Source organism: Oncorhynchus masou, unplaced genomic scaffold (assembly GCF_036934945.1).
Source record: "Oncorhynchus masou masou isolate Uvic2021 unplaced genomic scaffold, UVic_Omas_1.1 unplaced_scaffold_855, whole genome shotgun sequence".
Taxonomy (NCBI): domain Eukaryota; kingdom Metazoa; phylum Chordata; class Actinopteri; order Salmoniformes; family Salmonidae; genus Oncorhynchus; species Oncorhynchus masou.
Genome location: NW_027016637.1, coordinates 239,018 through 259,152, shown reverse-complemented (window position 1 = coordinate 259,152; position 20,135 = coordinate 239,018). Strand labels below are relative to the sequence as shown.

Sequence of the window (20,135 nt, the reverse complement as noted above, 5' to 3'; positions counted from 1 at the left end):
ATTCTTTAACTTATTTAGTGTCTTTAGATTCTTTATCATGTGTCTCTTGATTCTTTATCTTCTTTAGTGTCTCTTAGATTCTTTATCTTATTTAGTGTCTCTTAGATTCTTTATCTTATTTAGTGTCTCTTATATTCTTTATCTTATTTAGTGTCTCTTAGATTCTTTATCTTTTTAGTGTCTCTTAGATTCTTCATCTTATTTAGTGTCTCTTAGATTCTTTATCTTATTTAGTGTCTTTAGATTCTTTATCTTATTTAGTGTCTCTTAGATTCTTTATCTTATTTAGTGTCTCTTAGATTCTTTATCTTATTTAGTGTCTCTTAGATTCTTTATCTTATTTAGTGTCTCTTATTCTTTATTTAGTGTCTCTTAGATTCTTTATCTTATTTAGTGTCTCTTAGATTCTTTATCTTATTTAGTGTCTCTTAGATTCTTTATCTTATTTAGTGTCTCTTAGATTCTTTATCTTATTTAGTGTCTCTTAGATTCTTTATCTTATTTAGTGTCTCTTAGATTCTTTATCTTATTTAGTGTCTCTTATATTCTTTATCTTGAAGTGTTTCCATTATTAGTCCATGTATTATTATAATCATCTGTTCATTCTTTGTATTTTGAAACATTTTTTAATGAAGGGGTTTGTTGCTGTTTACCTCTCATTATGTTATTGATTATGATGTAGATTAGTGTGATGTTGTTAGTAGTATAGAGATAATGTTATTGATTATAAATGTTATGATATTGATTATGAAGTAGATTATTGTTATGATGTTGCTCTTTAAACTGCCATGTAATCAACTGAATGCTTTTAATAAAATTACAGGCTGTCAGTCTTGTGTGATTTAATTATTAGACAGACTACAACATACAGTATGAATTAACTGAGTTCAGTCTGTGTGATTCCCCTCTTAGACAGACTACAACATACAGTATGAATTAACTGAGATCAGTCTGTGTGATTCCCCTCTTGGACAGACTACAACATACAGTATGAATTAACTGGTCATACATTTGGCAGGAGGTTAGGAAGTGCATCTCAGTTTCCACCTCATTTTGTGGGTTGTGGGCACATAGCCTGTCTTCTCTGGAGAGCCAGGTACTGACCTGTATATAGTGTATATAGTCCTGCTATTGTTATTTTACTGTTGCTCTTTAATTACTTTACTCTTTAATTACTTGATTACAGGCCAACCCAAGCTGTACTGTTCAGTAGGATAATAGTAGACCAACCCAAGTACTGTTCTGTACTGTTCAGTAGGATAATAGTAGACCAACCCAAGCTGTACTGGTCAGTAGGATAATAGTAGACCAACCCAAGCTGTACTGTTCAGTAGGATAATAGTAGACCAACCCAAGCTGTACTGTTCAGTAGGATAATAGTAGACCAACCCAAGCTGTACTGTTCAGTAGGATAATAGTAGACCAACCCAAGCTGTACTGTTCAGTAGGATAATAGTAGACCAACCCAAGCTGTACTGTTCAGTAGGATAATAGTAGACCAACCCAAGCTGTACTGTTCAGTAGGATAATAGTAGACCAACCCAAGCTGTACTGTTCAGTAGGATAATAGTAGACCAACCCAAGCTGTACTGTTCAGTAGGATAATAGTAGACCAACCCAAGCTGTACTGTTCAGTAGGATAATAGTAGACCAACCCAAGCTGTACTGTTCAGTAGGATAATAGTAGACCAACCCAAGCTGTACTGTTCAGTAGGATAATAGTAGACCAACCCAAGCTGTACTGTTCAGTAGGATAATAGTAGACCAACCCAAGCTGTACTGTTCAGTAGGATAATAGTAGACCAACCCAAGCTGTACTGTTCAGTAGGATAATAGTAGACCAACCCAAGCTGTACTGTTCAGTAGGATAATAGTAGACCAACCCAAGCTGTACTGTTCAGTAGGATAATAGTAGACCAACCCAAGCTGTACTGTTCAGTAGGATAATAGTAGACCAACCCAAGCTGTACTGTTCAGTATGATAGTACCCAAGCAATGTACTGTACTGTTTAGTAGGATAATAGTAGACCAACCCAAGTTGTACTGTTCAGTGTTAATAGTAGGACCCAAGCTGTACTGTTCAGTAGGATAATAGTAGTTTTTTGTTTCACTTGTAAATAAATAGTACAGACCCAAGCACTATTGTTAAAAAGAAAAAAAAGAAAATTGTTTGCTCTAAGAACATAACTTAAACCACATCAGGATAGTAGCACTATTGTTGTATTAGCAGTGTTTCTATAGTACAGACAACAAGCACTATTGTTGGATTAGCAGTGTTTCTATAGTACAGACACCAAGCACTATTGTTGTATTAGCAGTGTTTCTATAGTACAGACACCAAGCACTATTGTTGTATTAGCAGTGTTTATATAGTACAGACACCTACACTATTGTTGTATTAGCAGTGTTTCTATAGTACAGACACCTAGCACTATTGTTGGATTAGCAGTGTTTCTATAGTACAGACACCAAGCACTATTGTTGTATTAGCAGTGTTTATATAGTACAGACACCAAGCACTATTGTTGGATTAGCAGTGTTTCTGTAGTACAGACACCTGGTGGAACCAACTTCACATCGCCCCCAGAAGAAAGGCACACGGACACCCACACTTCAGGTTGACTTTTATCTGCAGTAAAAGATAAACTGTGATGACAGGCACTGGCAGGACGGTCACAGCCACAAGTTCACTGATTAGGTAGCAAACAATATATCTGTTAGATAGGAACAACAGTAGTGACACATGGTTAGGTAGGACACAAGATATCTGTTAGATAGGAACAACAGTAGTGACACATGGTTAGGTAGGACACAAGATATCTGTTAGATAGGAACAACAGTAGTGACACATGGTTAGGTAGGACACAAGATATCTGTTAGATAGGAACAACAGTAGTGACACATGGTTAGGTAGGACACAAGATATCTGTTAGATAGGAACAACAGTAGTGACACATGGTTAGGTAGGACACAAGATATCTGTTAGATAGGAACAACAGTAGTGACACATGGTTAGGTAGGACACAAGATATCTGTTAGATAGGAACAACAGTAGTGACACATGGTTAGGTAGGACACAAGATATCTGTTAGATAGGAACAACAGTAGTGACACATGGTTAGGTAGGACACAAGATATCTGTTAGATAGGAACAGTAGTGACACATGGTTAGGTAGGACACAAGATATCTGTTAGATAGGAACAACAGTAGTGACATGGTTAGGTAGGACACAAGATATCTGTTAGATAGGAACAACAGTAGTGACACATGGTTAGGTAGGACACAAGATATCTGTTAGATAGGAACAACAGTAGTGATACAAGGTTAGGTAGGACACAAGATATCTGTTACATAGGAACAACAGTAGTGATACATGGTTAGGTAGGACACAAGATATCTGTTAGATAGGAACAACAGTAGTGATACATGGTTAGGTAGGACACAAGATGTCTGTTAGACAGGAACAACAGTGACGTTATTGATACAAACCCTCAATGTGAAGTGATATTAATCCATAAATACAGAGCACAAGTACAACCCTTTTATATAAACCTTTTACGGTAGTAAGAAAATAAACATTCACTTAATATTTCAATAAGTCACCTGCTAGTAAATCACCTGCTGGTAATAACTAGCGTGACATTGTAGTGCAGAGACCAACGGTGCTCGTTAGCTCGTCATTAACACGGCGAGCTAAGACAGCAACAACTTGGTTAACTGGCTGAAATAGGTCTTCAATTCATGAACGGCTAAATAAATATATACAGAGCCACATTCGCTATTGACTTTAGGATATATGAACCAGTTTTCCAAAACCACTATTGTGTTATACAGTTTGAAACAGTTTTTATGTACAGAGGAAGAGGACTCGAACCTGCTCTCAGAATATCTGTCAGACTGAGGAGCGGGCAGACCAACTTCCCAAATAGGGGAGAAGCACTCAAACCACACTAGTTGTTCTTTCAAAGAAAATACTACAAAAATGGTACGTCCGAAGATCTCTCGTATTACCAACTTTACTACAATGGCAGCAAATATTTTAATGAATTCAGTAACACATAATGAAAGGAAACGTTATTCATATCACCCCTTTTCCTGAGGAGAATGGTTTCACCCACTACTCTCCCGGAACTGAGGCTTTGACGTCAACAGTTTCACTTTGTTCCGCCTTTGGTGACTAAAACAGCTAATAACGTAGCTAAATACTGACATTATCCTCAATCGAGATATCTGTTCATATCTAAATACATGCCTCTGCTTTGGTCTATTCCATTGATATTGTCAAACTGAACATTACATTGAACATGTGAGTCATTTAGCAGACGCTCTTATCCAGAGAGACTTACAGTAGTGACTGGATACATTTTCATACGTTGCATTGGCAGGACAATTCCATTAGTAGTTGGGAGGAGAGCAGAAACAGCCTAACACCTCCACTGATACTGTGTAACCTGTCTGCAGTCAACCAGCCATCCAGACTGAAGTGAAGGCCTTGTTACAGAATGAAAACACCTTCTCTTTCGTCGGCATGGCAACCTGTAAACATGTCAGTGGCGTCACAATGTTGCACAACAGCAGCAGAACATTGGATGGAGGGTCATTGTACCATGACACAGTGTCCCTGTCTATTCTACTGTATTGGTACATGTGGTATTACAATACATTAGAAGATCTGTAGACGGCAGCATTGAAACAATTTACAACACATCGTCAACTGGCAACCTACTCTGTTTCAGTGCTAACTGTTTAAGGGAGGAAGCCAGTCTCTGAATCCCAATCAGAGTGCCTCTTTGCAGGCATACTATCTCATGTGTATAGCCCTGTATGCATATGGAAGTACCAGGCCAGGGCTGTGGCTTTTGTCCCAATTTAGGCTTTGGGCCTTAGTCCTGTGGGCCTAGGGTCATAGGGTCATTAAATATCCCACGTATTTTATTCTGCTGTTAGAGGCCATCAGTAAAGACAGTCAGTGAAAATAGTCTTTGGAGCAAGTTTTTTTTCTGTCAATCCTGGGAAGTGTGTCTATATAGGTAAGTACATAAACAATTAGGATTTTACTTTAAGGTCAAATGTACTGTAACTGTCTAGTTGTGAAGAGAATCTAAATAAGTTGTTTACTGATCTTCTCTCCATTCTAGCACCATATGTTCTGTTGTTTACTGATCTTCTCTCCATTCTAGCACCATACGTTCTGTTGTTTACTGATCTCCTCTCCATTCTACCACCATACGTTCTGTTGTTTACTGATCTCCTCTCCATTCTAGCACCATACGTTCTGTTGTTTACTGATCTCCTCTCCATTCTAGCACCATACGTTCTGTTGTTTACTGATCTCCTCTCCATTCTAGCACCATACGTTCTGTTTATTGAACTCCTCCCCTCTCCATTCTAGCACCATACGTTCTGTTGTTTACTGATCTCCTCTCCATTCTAGCACCATACATTCTGTTGTTTATTGATCTCCTCTCCATTCTAGCACCAAACGTTCTGTTGTTTACTGATCCCCTCTCCATTCTACCACCATACGTTCTGTTGTTTTGATCTCCTCTGATAGCACCATACGTTCTGTTGTTTACTGATCTCCTCTCCATTCTAGCACCATACGTTCTGTTGTTTACTGATCTCCTCTCCATTCTAGCACCATACGTTCTGTTGTTTACTGATCTCCTCTCCATTCTAGCACCATACGTTCTGTTTATTGAACTCCTCCCCTCTCCATTCTAGCACCATACGTTCTGTTGTTTACTGATCTCCTCTCCATTCTAGCACCATACGTTCTGTTGTTTACTGATCTCCTCTCCATTCTAGCACCATACGTTCTGTCCGCAATAGGCTGAGAGAGGCTGGACTGAGGGCTTGTAGGCCTGTTGTAACGCAGGTCCTCACCAGACATCACTGGCAACAACATCGCCTATGGACACAAACCCACCGTCGCTGGACCAGACAGGACTAGCAAAAGTGCTCTTCACTGATGAGTCACGGTTTTGTCTCACCAGGGGTGAGGAAGGAATGAGCGTTTACACCGAGGCCTGTACTCTGGAGCGGGATCGATTTGGAGGTGGAGGGTCAAATCTAATCAAATCAAATTTTATTTGTTAGCAGTACTTTGTACTCTGTTAATGCGAGTGTAGCGAAATGCTTGTGCTTCTCGTTCCGACAATGCAGTAATAACCAACAAGTAATCTAACTAGCAATTCCAAAACTACTGTCTTATACACAAGTGTAAGGGGATAAAGAATATGTACATAAAGATATATGAATGAGTGATGGTACAGAGCAGCATAGGCAAGATACAGTAGATGGTATTGAGTAGAGTATATACATTTGAGATGAGTATGTAAACAAAGTGGCATAGTTAAAGTGGCTAGTGATACATGTATTACATAAAGATGCAGTGGATGATATAGAGTACAGTATATACGTATACATATGAGATGAATAATGTAGGGTATGTAAACATTATATTAGGAAGCATTGTTTAAAGTGGCTTGTGATATATTTTACATAATTTCCCATCAATTCCCATTATTAAAGTGGCTGGAGTTGAGTCAGTGTGTTGGCAGTAGCCACTCAATGTTAGTTAGGGTCTGTCATGGTCTGGGGCGGTGTGTCACAGCATCATCGGACTAAGCTTGTTGTCATTGCAGGCTGTCTCAACGCTGTGCGTTACAGGGAAGACATCCTCCCCCCTCATGTGGTACCCTTCCTGCAGGCTCGTCCTAACATGACCCTCCAGCATGACAATGCCACCAGCCATACTGCTCGTTCTGTGCGTGATTTCCTGCAAGTCAGGAATATCAGTGGTCTGCCATGGCCAGCGAAGAGCCCGGATCTCAATCCCATTGAGCACGTCTGGGACCTGTTGGATCGGAGGGTGAGGGCAAGGGCATGTCTGGGAACTGAAATGTCTGGGAACTTGCAGGTGCCTTGGTGGAAGAGTGGGGTAACATCTCACAGCAAGAACTAGCAAATATGGTGCAGTCCAAGAGGAGGAGATGCACTACAGTACTTAATGCAGCTGGTGGCCACATCAGATACTGACTGTTACTTTTGATTTTGACCCCCTCCCCCCTTTGTTCAGGGACACATTTTTAAATTTCTGTTAATCACATGTCTGTGGAACTTGTTCAGTTTATGTCTCAGTTGTTAAATCTTGCTATGTTCATACAAATATTTACGCATGTTAAGCTTGCTGAAAATTAACGCAGTTGACAGTGAGATGACGTTTCTTTTTTTGCTGAGTTTAGTTCTTACTGACAGACTGAGTTGGTAGAAGGAGACAGGAGGAGGGAGAGAGAGATAGGACTTACTGTCACGCCCTGACCATAGAGAGCCCCCGGGGTTCTCAATGGTGCAATTAGTCATGGTGTGACTTGGGGGGTGTTCTAGTCTTGAATTTCTATGTTGGTGTGAGTATGGTTCCCAATTGGAGGCAGCTGATGATCGTTGCCTCTAATTGGGGATGATACTTAGTGGGGTCCTTTTCCCACCTGTGTTTGTGGGATATTGTTTTGTTTTTGTTAAGGCTACGAACTTCACGTTTGTTCATTCTTTGTTGTTTTTTGAAGGTTCACTTTAATAAATATGTGGAACTCTACTCACTCTGCGCCTTGGTCCGCTCATTATGTATACAACGAACATGACACTTACTCACTGACAGACTGGGTTGGTAGAATGAGACGAGGAGGGAGAGAAAGACTGACAATTAAACCAACTGAATAAATTTGTATCACTGACTTCTCACCAGTGATGTCATCATAACCAGTAACTTTATCTTCTCTTGGTCCAGCCCAGCCTGACCCTGACATATAGCCTGTCAACAGGCCTGTTGAGTTGACCTGGGTAACAGACCTCTCTCTAGCTTCTACACCACATTCCCCTTCTCCTGCTCCAACATGAGACCTCATCAGTACTCATTTTGGGTGCTGGTACTGTTTATATTTAGGCTCTGAAACATTAAGCCAATTTTCTATAATAGGTGAACTCAAGCAGTAGAAAGTTAGAGGTGATATTATAGGACACACTATGTGTAACTTTGCTGCTCTGTCAGCAGTTTCCTGTGGAGTTTTTCAAATGTCAGTGTTTCCTGTTGGTAGGTGTGTTGAACTGATCTTATCTAAAGGTTTGTCACATCATCTAAGTAAGGAAGTAATGATATAGAAGTCACATAGTTTAGCAGTATTTCTCACTCTTCAGTCCTCTCTTCATGACAGTAGACTTGTTTCGCTCAGTGGAGCCCCAGTCAGAGACAGATATGATACCTGCAGTGGTACTGATGACCCTGTTGTGGAGTAGAGGTAAGATGCTCTTATACTGCTATACACTTGTGACAGTTACTGAGATGTGATTTAATATTGTAAGATATCTTACCATTTGCAGGGTTAGTAAAATAACATGCAACTGGAAGCAGACAGTAAAAATGTGTCTCAAAGCAGGACAATGATGTGATCACCTGTAAATGTACTTTACTGTAGCCTAACTGTCCATCTGGGGACAGGCACTAATGTCAGTTAAGTTGTGATGGTGTCCTGCATCTGACTGTTGTATATTCAATGATTGATTGTATCTGTCTCTATGTAAATTAATGAGAGTATATATTATGTATTATATATTATATTGGTGTTATGTTAGAGAAAGAGAAGGGAGGGGTGTAGATGATAGAGGTCTATGAGCTGAGTCAAGATCCACAGGTCCGACATTATATGTCAAGAAGAGAGAGAGAACATGCGCGGGAGAGAGAGATCGAGATCGAGATGAGCAGAGCGACAGGGAGGAGAGAGGAGTAGTAGGGAGAGCAGAGGAGAGAGTCGTGGAGGGGACAGAGGAGGGTAGGGGAGGAGAGAGAAGGGGAGGGGATATTTGTGGAGGAGAGAGAAAGTGTCAAGGAAGGGCTACACTATGGCCCTCTCAGCCAGCCGGCTCCACTAGGGCCCTCTCAGCCAGCCGGCTCCACTAGGGCCCTCTCAGCCAGCCGGCTCCACTAGGGCCCTCTCAGCCAGGCGGCTCCACTAGGGCCCTCTCAGCCAGGCGGCTCCACTAGGGCCCTCTCAGCCAGCCGGCTCCACTAGGGCCCTCTCAGCCAGCCGGCTCCACTAGGGCCCTCTCAGCCAGCCGGCTCCACTAGGGCCCTCTCAGCCAGCCGGCTCCACTAAGGCCCTCTCAGCCAGGCGGCTCCACTAGGGCCCTCAGCCAGACGGCTCAGGCCAGCCAGGCGGCTCCACTAGGCCCTCTCAGCCAGGCGGCTAGGGCCCTCTCAGCCAGCTCCCGGCTCCACTAGGGCCCTCTCAGCCAGCCGGCTCCACTAGGGCCCTCTCAGCCAGCGGCTCCACGGCTCCACTCCACTAGGGCCCTCTCAGCCAGGCCCTCTCAGCCGGCTCCTAAGGCCCTCTCAGCCAGCGGCTCCACTCTCAGCCAGCGGCCCTAGGGCCCTCAGCCAGACGGCTCAGCCAGGCGGCTCCACTAGGGCCCTCTCAGGGCCCTCTCAGCCAGGCGGCTCCACTAGGGCCCTCTCAGCCAGCGGCTCCACTAGGGCCCTCTCAGCCAGGCGGCTCCACTAGGGCCCTCTCAGCCAGCCGGCTCCACTAAGGCCCTCTCAGCCAGGCGGCTCCACTAGGGCCCTCTCCGGCTCCACTAGGGCCCTCTCAGCCAGCCGGCTCCACTAGGGCCCTCTCAGCCAGCGGCTCCACTAGGGCTCTCTCAGCCAGGCGGCTCCCACTAGGGCTCCCTAAGGCCCTCTCAGCCAGGCGGCTCCACTAGGGCCCTCTCAGCCAGACGGCTCCACTAGGGCCCTCTCAGCCAGCCGGCTCCACTAAGGCCCTCTCAGCCAGGCGGCTCCACTAGGGCTCTCTCAGCCAGACGGCTCCACTAGGGCTCTCTCAGCCAGGCGGCTCCACTAGGGCCCTCTCAGCCAGCCGGCTCCACTAAGGCCCTCTCAGCCAGGCGGCTCCACTAGGGCCCTCTCAGCCAGACGGCTCCACTAGGGCCCTCTCAGCCAGCGCCCTCTCAGCCAGCGGCTCCCACTCAGCCAGCGGCTCCACCCTCTCAGCCAGGCGGCTCCACTAGGGCTCTCTCCACGGCTCCACTAGGGCTCTCTCAGCCAGGCGGCTCCACTAGGGCCCTCTCAGCCAGCCGGCTCCACGGCCCTCTCAGCCAGCCGGCTCCAAGGCCCTCTCAGCCAGCGGCTCCCAGGGCCCTCTCAGCCGGCTCCACTAGGGCCCTCTCAGCCAGGCGGCTCCACAGGGCCCTCTCAGCCAGCGGCTCCACTAGGGCCCTCTCAGCCAGCCGGCTCCACTAAGGCCCTCTCAGCCAGGCGGCTCCACTAGGGCTCTCTCAGCCAGACGGCTCCACTAGGGCTCTCTCAGCCAGGCTGCTCCACTAGGGCCCTCTCAGCCAGCCGGCTCCACGGCTCCACTCCAGGGCCCTCTCAGCCAGACGGCTCCACAGGGCCCTCTCAGCCAGCCGGCCACTAAGGCCCTCTCAGCCAGGCGGCTCCACTAGGGCTCTCTCAGCCAGACGGCTCCACTAAGGCCCTCTCAGCCAGGCGGCTCCACTAGGGCCCTCTCAGCCAGCCGGCTCCACTAAGGCCCTCTCAGCCAGCTGGCCGGCTCAGCCCTCCACTAGGGCCCTCTCAGCCAGCCGGCTCCACTAAGGCCCTCTCAGCCAGCCGGCTCCACTAAGGCCCTCTCAGCCAGGCGGCTCCACTAAGGCCCTCTCAGCCAGACGGCTCCACTAAGGCCCTCTCAGCCAGCTGGTGTTTAGGAGAGTGTGAGCTGTGTGTACAAAAAGTAGAAGTACAAATGTCAAGGGAAATGTCCTAAAGTGATAAATCTAGTCCTCGGTTTTATTTACTGTGGTGTTTGTTCTCCACTGGTTACCCTGTTCTCATCACAACAGGTCACACATTCTGCTGACATGATTACACACTGTGGTATTTTACCTAACAGATAACAATATTATATTTGTCTTCAAATTATTTTGGGGTCTTTGTAATCTGAGGGAAATATGTGTCTCTTTTATCGTTGTACATTTGGCAGGAGGTTAGGAAGAACAGCTCAGTATTCAACTCATTTTGTGGGCAGTGGGCACATAGCCTGTCTTCTCTCTGCCTACCTCTCTCAATAGCAAGGCTATGCTCACTGAGTCTGTAAATTGTCAATTTTTTTCTCCGTTTTTTATCAGTCACGGTGGTCATATAGTTTGCCATCGTTTATGTATGTTTGGTTATAATTAGTGATGGATATGAATTAGTGATGGATATGAATTAGTGATTGATATGAATTAGTGATGGATATTAATTAGTGATGGATATTAATTAGTGATGGTATTAATTAGTGATGGATATGAATTAGTGATGGATATTAATTAGTGATGGGTATTAATTAGTGATGGATATTAATTAGTGATGATATTAATTAGTGATGTATATTAATTAGTGATGGATATTAATTAGTGATGGATATTAATTAGTGATGGTTATTAATCAGTTATGGATATTAATTAGTGATGGATATGAATTAGTGATGGATATTGGTCTAATTCTGTCCTACATGCATTATTTGGGACTTTTTATTTGTACTCTAAGCATGTTTTTGGAGAATTTCTTCATGCAGTGTTTAAAATGCAGTATTTAAAATCTTGATTGGTTAGTGAACCCCACAGTTTACCTCCATAAAGGGCAATTGGTTCTATTGTAAATTAGAATATGTTGTGTGAGGTTCTAATTGGTATGTCAATTTTAATTTGTCTTTTGATAGCTCAAATAGTGCTCACAGTGACAGACCTTCTGTTTCGGGCCAAATAGCATTTAAATTCACTCATTTTATAGTTGTGTAGTTCTAGATACTGTGTGGTTTATTATATTTCCTAGTCAGTATATATATTTAATAATTGTGTAGCTCTAGATACTGTGTGGATGTATTATGTTGTCGCCTACAGTAGTGAATAATAGAGAAACCAGCAGGCATTTGGCCTCCCTTGATGAATGTTTTATGAATTAATAGCCAATCAGCATTGAGCTAAACTGTGTGAGCTCAGCTGTGAATGGTCCTGGCGCACCAAAAAAAGGGTAAAGGGAAGCCAGTTTGGATTTGGCTTCAGACCAATCACATCACAAGTCAAACATCATAATTTACAGAAAAAAATCTTGAGTGCATCTCATTGTGTTGTCTAGCTAGCTAAAATAGTCCCTTTGCTATATTAGCCATAGATGGAGGGAGTTGGACTTGTTGTTTTTATTCTCTGTACTGGACAATGATTATAAAAGATTCTGATCCAACCATAAATTCAACCTGCAATGGAGCAGGTTGAGAGCTTCAAGTTCCTTGGTGTCCACATTACCAACAAACTAACATGGTCCAAGCACACCAAGACAGTTGAATATAAATGAAAGGGAAGCCAGTGAGCATTTGGCCTCCCTTGATAAATGTTTTATTAATTATTAGCCAATCAGCATTGAGCTAAACTGAGTGAGCTCAGCTGTGAACAGCTTATACCCCAAAGCGATAAGACTCCTGAACATCTAGTCAAATGGCTACCAAGACTATTTGCACTGCCCCCCCCCCTCCCTTCACACCACTGCTACTCACTATGTTGAAGTTGAAATGGTGCTGGAATAGTGGAGGCAGCTCCTGTTGTCTTTGTGACTTGCGGTAACTCTGTGATTCTAAATCAATAGTTGTTTAGTAGTCAGAAAATGTCAGAAACCTGACCTTGCTTGACCATACTGTTGGTCATGTAAATGTTTGTCACAGGTAATATGTTTTGTGGACTTCACAGGACAGATGTTGCTCTCTGGTTTTGTGATGAAACAAAGGTGTGGTTGAATTTATTCTGCCACTGTGTCTTCTTATTGTCTCGGTTTTAGGCTTATATATCACCAGTCTAGTACATAACTCAACTCTCTCCCCGACCCCCACCAGTCTAGTACATAACTCAACTCTCTCCCTGACCCCCACCAGTCTAATACATAACTCAACTCTCTCCCTGACCCCCACCAGTCTAGTACATAACTCAACTCTCTCCCTGACCCCCACCAGTCTAGTACATAACTCAACTCTCTCCCTGACCCCCACCAGTCTAGTTCACAACTCAACTCTCTAAAAAGTTAGAGGGAACATTGGTGATGGTGTCATGTATCTAACTGTTGTATATTCAATGTGTCAATGATTGATTGTATCTGTCTCTATGTTAATGAAAGAGAGTATATATTATGTATGTATTTAATATTGGTGTAATGTCAGAGTAGGAGAAGGGAGGGGTGTAGATGCTACCCAAAAATGAAGCTCAAATGAGTTCTACCTGGAACTAAAAAGGGTTCTCCAATGGGGACCGCGGAAGAATCCTTCTAGGTTCTAGAGAGCACCTTTTATTCATAGTGTAGGTGTCACGCCCTGACCTTAGAGAGCCTTGTTTATTCTCTATTTGGTGAGGTCAAGGTGTGACTTGGGTGGGCAAATCTTTGTTTCTATTTTTTTGTTGGTCGAGTATGGTTCCCAATCAGAGGCAGCTGTTTATCGTTTCCTCTGATTGGGGATCATACTTAGGCAGCCCTTTTTCCCACCTTAGATTGTGGGATGTTGTTTTTTGTATAGTTGCTGTGTTAGCGTTACAAAACCTTACGTGTCGTTTATCTTTCTTGTTTTTTGGTGATCATTTAATAAATGAATGATGTACGCCTACCACGCTGCACTAGGACGGCCCAGGAACGATAGATTTGTACCTTGTCAGCCTGGGGATTTGAACTTGCAACCTTCCGGTCACTTGTCCAACCTGCCACACTATAATGACATCACATCTGCCCCCCTGTTCAGGGGCAGAATGATAGATTTGTACCTTGTCAGCTCGGGGATTTGAACTTGCAACGAACTTGCAACCTTCCGGTCACTAGTCCAACGCTCTACCCTGCCGCCCTACAACCCCATAATGACATCACTGTACCCCATAATGACATCCCAATACCCCATAATGACATCACAATGCCCCATAATGACATCACAATGCCCCATAATGACATCACTATACCCCATAATGACATCACAATACCCCATAATGACATCACTATACCCCATAATGACATCACAATGCCCCATAATGACATCGCTATACCCCATAATGACATCACAATACCCCCATAATGACATCACAATACCTCATAATGACATCACTATACCCCACGTCATTGAAAATAAGAATTTGTTCTTAACTGACTTGCCCAGTTAAATAAAGGTAAAATAAATAACTAGTGATGTCATTATGGGGTATTGTGTGTAGATTGATGAGGATTGTTTTTAAATTAATATTAGAATAAGGCTGTAAAGTAACAAAATGTGAAAAAGACAAGGGGTCTGAATACTTTCCTAATGCACTGTATGTAGGAGGAGAAGAGAGGGTGATAAGAGGAGTATGGGAGAAGAGAAGAGAAAAGGGGAGGAGAAGGGGAGAAGAACCGAGTGGAGAGGAGAGGGGGAGGAGAGGAGAGGAGAGGAGTTGGGGGATAATGAAAGGTGGCATCCTATGATGTTGCCATGTTGAAAGTTACTGAGCTCTTCATTAAGGCCATTCTACTGCCAATGTTTGTCTATGGAGATTGCATGGCTGAGTGCTTGATTTATATATCTGTTAGGAAGGGGTGTGGCTGAAATAGAATCCACTAAATTAATCCACTCAGAGGACTATCAAATCTGTCATCAAATCACATTTATTTATGTATTTACTTCTTACATCAGCTGATGTCACAAAGTGCTGTACAGAAACCTAAAACCCAAGATGTTCAAACGTTCAGAAACGACCAGCAGGGTCAAATAATAATAATAACAGTGGTTGTCGAGGGTCCAACAGGTCAGCACCCCAGGAGTAAATGTCAGTTGTCTTTTCATAGCCGATCATTCAGAGTATCTCTACCGCTCCTACTGCCTCTCGAGAGTTGAAAACAGCAGGTCTGGGACAGGAAGCACGTCCGGTGAACAGGTCAGGGTTCCATAGCCGCAGGAAGAAAAGTATATATAGTGTATGTACACATGGGTGTTGTTGCACCATACCAACGATAAGCCTGTCTTCCCCATCACATCATGAAAGGTCATGTTGATGTTCATTTAACCTCTGTCTCTCTCTTCCTCTGACTCCTCCCTTTCTCCTTTGTTTCTCTCTGTCTCTTTCTCTCTCTTTCTCCTCTGTCTCTCTCTTTCTCCTCAGATCTCCAGGTTCAAAGCGTCAGTCCACCAGGTAGGTAGAGTATAAATCTACAGTGATTATAGCAGTTCAATATTAGTCAACTTCATTATCCCACATGGAGAAATTCATGTGTCCATACAAACCATTCTAAAACCCAATAACAAGTAGTGTTTTATTGAACTACTAATACTTGTCAACCACAAAGCATTACTGCTGTTAGAATAACAGAATCACTGTCATCATCTGTCATCACCACTGTGTTTTCCTCTCTGCTGTTTACAGCTGAACAATCAGTCAGACTGGTGAATGGGACCACTTCCTGTTCTGGGACAGTGGAAGTCTTCTACAGAGGAGAGTGGTTGGGTGTATGTTCTGGGTGGTGGAGAATGAGGAGAGATGTTAAGGTTGTGTGTAGAGAGATGGACTGTGGGAATCCTGTATCTGTATCTAGAGGACCTCTGATTGAAGATGGAAGAATAGGAGTCAGACTCTTTAGTATTTGTAGTGGAGATGAGTCTTCTATTAGATGGTGTAAAATCGTAGGAGGACCTGGTGTCTGTGATGGTGGATATTATCATCATGTGACCTGTTCAGGTAAGAGACTGGTCACATTGAGAGATTTATTTATACATTATACAATATTACCATGTATCATGTTTTATGTGTTTTTAATTCATTTAAATAGAGGGAGAGATGTCAGATGTATTTAAACATATTTGTGTTTGTCATATTGGTTTATGGGACATGTTCATGGGCAGATCATTGTAGTTCAGATGGTACTGAAGTGAAGCTGCCTGATGGATGTCCAGCTGTTTATTTTCTATAAAGTGAAGTGAACTTATTCCTGTCTCCTGCCTGCATTATTCCCAACCCGATCCTGAGTTACTAAGAACCCATTTCTACCTCTTACAGTATCAAACATAGCAAACTACAATCTTTTATCCAACATATTTGTGTTTAGTCCTTGCTAGTGTCATCAACAGAACTGATTGAATGTTCAACCAACTCTTTTTCTCCAGACTCTGTGCGGCTTGTGGATGGAGCTGGTCTCTGCTCTGGGAGAGTGGAGGTGAAGTCCAATCAGTCCTGGGCCTCAGTGTGTGAAGCTGACTTTGACCGGCAGGATGCAGAGGTAGTCTGTAGGGATCTTGGCTGTGGGGCTCCTGCAGCTCTACAGGGGGGGCTCTATGGAGAAGGTGAGGGTCAGACCTGGGATAAAGAGTTCCAGTGTAAAGGCAGAGTCCCTTCTCCTGGACTGTGACACCTCAGACAGAGAGAACAACACCTGCCTACCTGGTAATGCTGTTGGACTCACCTGCTCAGGTAAGAAACAGTTTGTCACTCAGTCAACATTGTTTCTCACCTGGAGTGAAGAATATGAGAGACAATATAGGTGTGTTTTAGTGAAAAAATAGTAGGATTACTGTCTCTTTTCTTTTCTCAGAGCCTGATGATGTGAGGCTGGTAGGAGGAGGCAGTCGCTGTGCTGGTGGAGTGGAGTGGTACGACCAGGGAGAGTGGAGGACTGTGGGAGCTGAGGACTGGGATGTAGCTGCAGTAGTGTGTAGACAACTGGGTTGTGGCTCCACTGTTTCAGTACCACCTGGAAACACCAATAGAGGGTTTTTAGTTTACTGTTCTGGGTCTGAGTCTTCACTGAGGGAATGTTCCAGAAGTTATGATCTCCATCCTGGACTCACAGTGATCTGCTCAGGTAATAACAAGATACACTATATGGCCAAAAGTAGGTGGACATTAGGTGGCACGTCTAGGAGCAACAACGGCTCAGCTGCGAAGTGGTAGACCACAAAAACTCACAGAATGAACCTTAGAAGCGCATAAAGTGTGAACATATATGATTGAAAAACTCACTGCTGAGTTCCACATACTTTAGTCCATGTATTATATCTCCTTCCTGGACTCACAGTGATCTGATCAGGAAATATCAACATATTATAATTATATTCAACAGATTTCCTTCATTCATACAACTTCCTCTGCACCTCTCATGATGACTGTTTAACTTGTCAGTCTGCTTTACTAAATAGATCAATCAGTCAAGTAGGAATCAAATACAACTTTAATATCCCAGAATGCTTTTGTATGTGAGTGTTATCTCAGTGAACGTCTCTACCCACTACCACTGTCACATGTCATGTTATTGTCACATCTAAATGAGGAAAGTAGTTGAGGAGCTACATTTTATTTTTCTCTCCTCTTGTTCCAGATGTCCTGCTTCAGCCTGATTTCAACATATGTTGTCTCAGTGACTGTAGGCCCACTACTCATGTTGCCCTGTGAGGGAGGGTGGCTGGCACTGTTACATGCTGATGTTTTGTTATGTCTATAGGAAACTAGTTGAAGAGGTTTTTCTTGTTCTCTTATATTGTTACAGATCTCCTGGTCCAGCCTGATATCTTCCTGACTGACCCAATGGGAGGGGTCTCCAGGTGCCACCAGGGGCCCAAGATGTTCAGGGTCTACAACTTCACCATCACCTGCTCCACTCAGCCACAGTACCCAGGAGGCTCCTTCCTCCTCACGTTCACCGGCTCCAACAGAACCCAGACCCAGCCAGCTGTCAATCACTCTGCTGCCTTCCTCTTCCCTGCTGCAGATGACTCCCACCAAGGGAACTACAGATGTGTTTATGACAATTATGTTTTCTCTCATAACTTCTCCTCTGAGAGTGAGCTCCTCTCCCTCACCATCACAGGTAACTGAACATGAACCAGACTTATAACTTTGTCATTGACAGATTTCCCACAGATCTATGTGATGATGATCAGTCCCCTCATCAAAGGTGTTTCTGTTTGCAGCCTCTCCTCTGCCAGCCTTCATCATCAGACACGTTGTAGTGCTGCTGATCCTACTGACAGCCATCACCACCTCCTACCTGTACTACAAGGTAAAGACATTTACTCAGACGTTACAAGTCATTTAAACTAGAGGGAGAGGGTGAGGGGGAGAGAGAATGATACCAGAGAGTAAATGTCTGACTGTTGGTGCTGTGTCTCCCTAGCCCACCAGGAGGCAGAAGAGAGTGAACAGGGTGAGCAACATGGATCTTTATGTCAATGCCATGGAGATGGTCTCTCTGAGCTCCAGAGCTGAAGCTGGACCGGGAGAGGAGAGAGCAGCCCAGGGGACGGAGGAGTAGAATGAAGCTGACCCTACATGCTGATCTTAGGTCAGTTTTGTGTTTTAAATCGATGGTCAGCAGTGGACTGGTGTTTAAAATGTGGTGACAAACCTGTAAGTATTTCTAATTTTAATAACAATTTGAGAATTAGTTTATTTTTCTAGAACCTTGTAAGAAATCTAAAAGGAGTGACTGCAACCACCATTATTCATTTAGTTTTTTTTACCACCAGAGAAACATGGGGTTCTGTAACATGGGGTTTGGGTAACATGGGGTTTTGGTTTGGGTAACATGGGGTTTTGGGTAACATGGGGTTTTGGGTAACATGGGGTTTTGGGTAAACGTGGGGTTTGGGTAACAGGGTTTGGGTAACATGGGGTTTTGGGTAACATGGGGTTTGGGTAACATGGGGTTTTGGGTAACATGGGGTTTGGGTAACATGGGGTTTTGGGTAACATGGGGTTTGGGTAACATGGGTTTTGGGTAACATGGGGTTTGGTAACATGGGTTTTGGGTAACATGGGGTTTTGGGTAACATGGGTTTTGGGTAACATGGGGTTTGGGTAACATGGGGTTTTGGGTAACATGGTAACATGGGTTTGGGGGGTAACATGGTTTTGGGTAACATGGGGTTTTGGGTAACATGGGGTAACATTTTGGGTAACATGGGGTTTTGGGTAACATGGGGTTTTTGGGGTAACATGTTTTGGTAACATGGGGTTTTGGGTAACATTGGGTAACATGGGGTTTTGGTAACATGGGGTTTTGGTAACATGGGGGTAACATGGGGTTTTGGGTAACATGGGGTTTGGGTAACATGGGGTTTTGGTAACATGGGGTTTTGGGTAACATGGGGTTTTTTGGGTAACATGGGGTTTTGGGTAACATGGGGTTTTGGTAACATGGGGTTTTGGTAACATGGGTCTCTTAGATTTTTGGGTAACATAGGGTTTGGGTAACATGGGGTTCTTATTTGGGTAAATTTATGGGGTTTGGGTAACATGGGGTTGAATGTATTGTATTCTTTTTTGTTTCTTTATCTTATTTAGTGTCTCTTAGTATCTTATTTAGTGTCTCTTAAGATATCTGTCTTTTCTTATTTAGTGTCTTAGATTCTTTATCTTATTTAGTGTCTCTTAGATTCTTTATCTTTTTTAGTGTCTCTTAGATTCTTTATCTTATTTAGTGTCTCTTAGATTCTTTATCTTGATTTAGTGTTTCCAGTGTCTCTTAGATTCTTTATCTTATTTAGTGTCTCTTAGATTCTTTATCTTGTGTTTCCAGATATTATTATAATCATCTGTTCATTCTTTGTATTTTGAAACATTTTTTAATAAAGGGGTTTGTTGTTGTTTACCTCTCATGATGTTATTGATTATAAATGTTATGATATTGATTATGATGTAGATTAGTGTTATGTTGTTAGTAGTATAGAGATAATGTTATTGATTATAAATGTTATGATATTGATTATGAAGTAGATTATTGTTATGATGTTGCTCTCTAAACTGCCATGTAATCAACTGAATGCTTTTAATAAAATTACAGGCTGTCAGTCTTGTGTGATTTAATTATTAGACAGACTACAACATACAGTATGAATTAACTGAGATCAGTCTGTGTGATTCCCCTCTTGGACAGACTACAACATACAGTATGAATTAACTGGTCATACATTTGGCAGGAGGTTAGGAAGTGCATCTCAGTTTCCACCTCATTTTGTGGGCTGTGGGCACATAGCCTGTCTTCTCTGGAGAGCCAGGTACTGACCTGTATATAGTCCTGCTATTGTTATTTTACTGTTGCTCTTTAATTACTTTTTAC

At 43.2% G+C, this 20,135-nt stretch overlaps 1 protein-coding gene across 1 annotated transcript in view; it reads left to right on the top strand.

Moving 5' to 3' along the window:
• The first annotated feature begins 16,356 nt into the window (after window positions 1–16,356).
• The window catches only part of LOC135538951 (deleted in malignant brain tumors 1 protein-like), a 16,196-nt gene continuing 12,417 nt past the window's right edge, over window positions 16,357–20,135 (top strand). Inside the window, exons 1-2 of the mRNA XM_064964825.1 lie at window positions 16,357–16,492; window positions 16,614–16,883. Of these exons, the coding sequence (XP_064820897.1) occupies window positions 16,357–16,492; window positions 16,614–16,883 (406 nt within the window). The remainder of the gene's footprint in view (window positions 16,493–16,613; window positions 16,884–20,135) is intronic.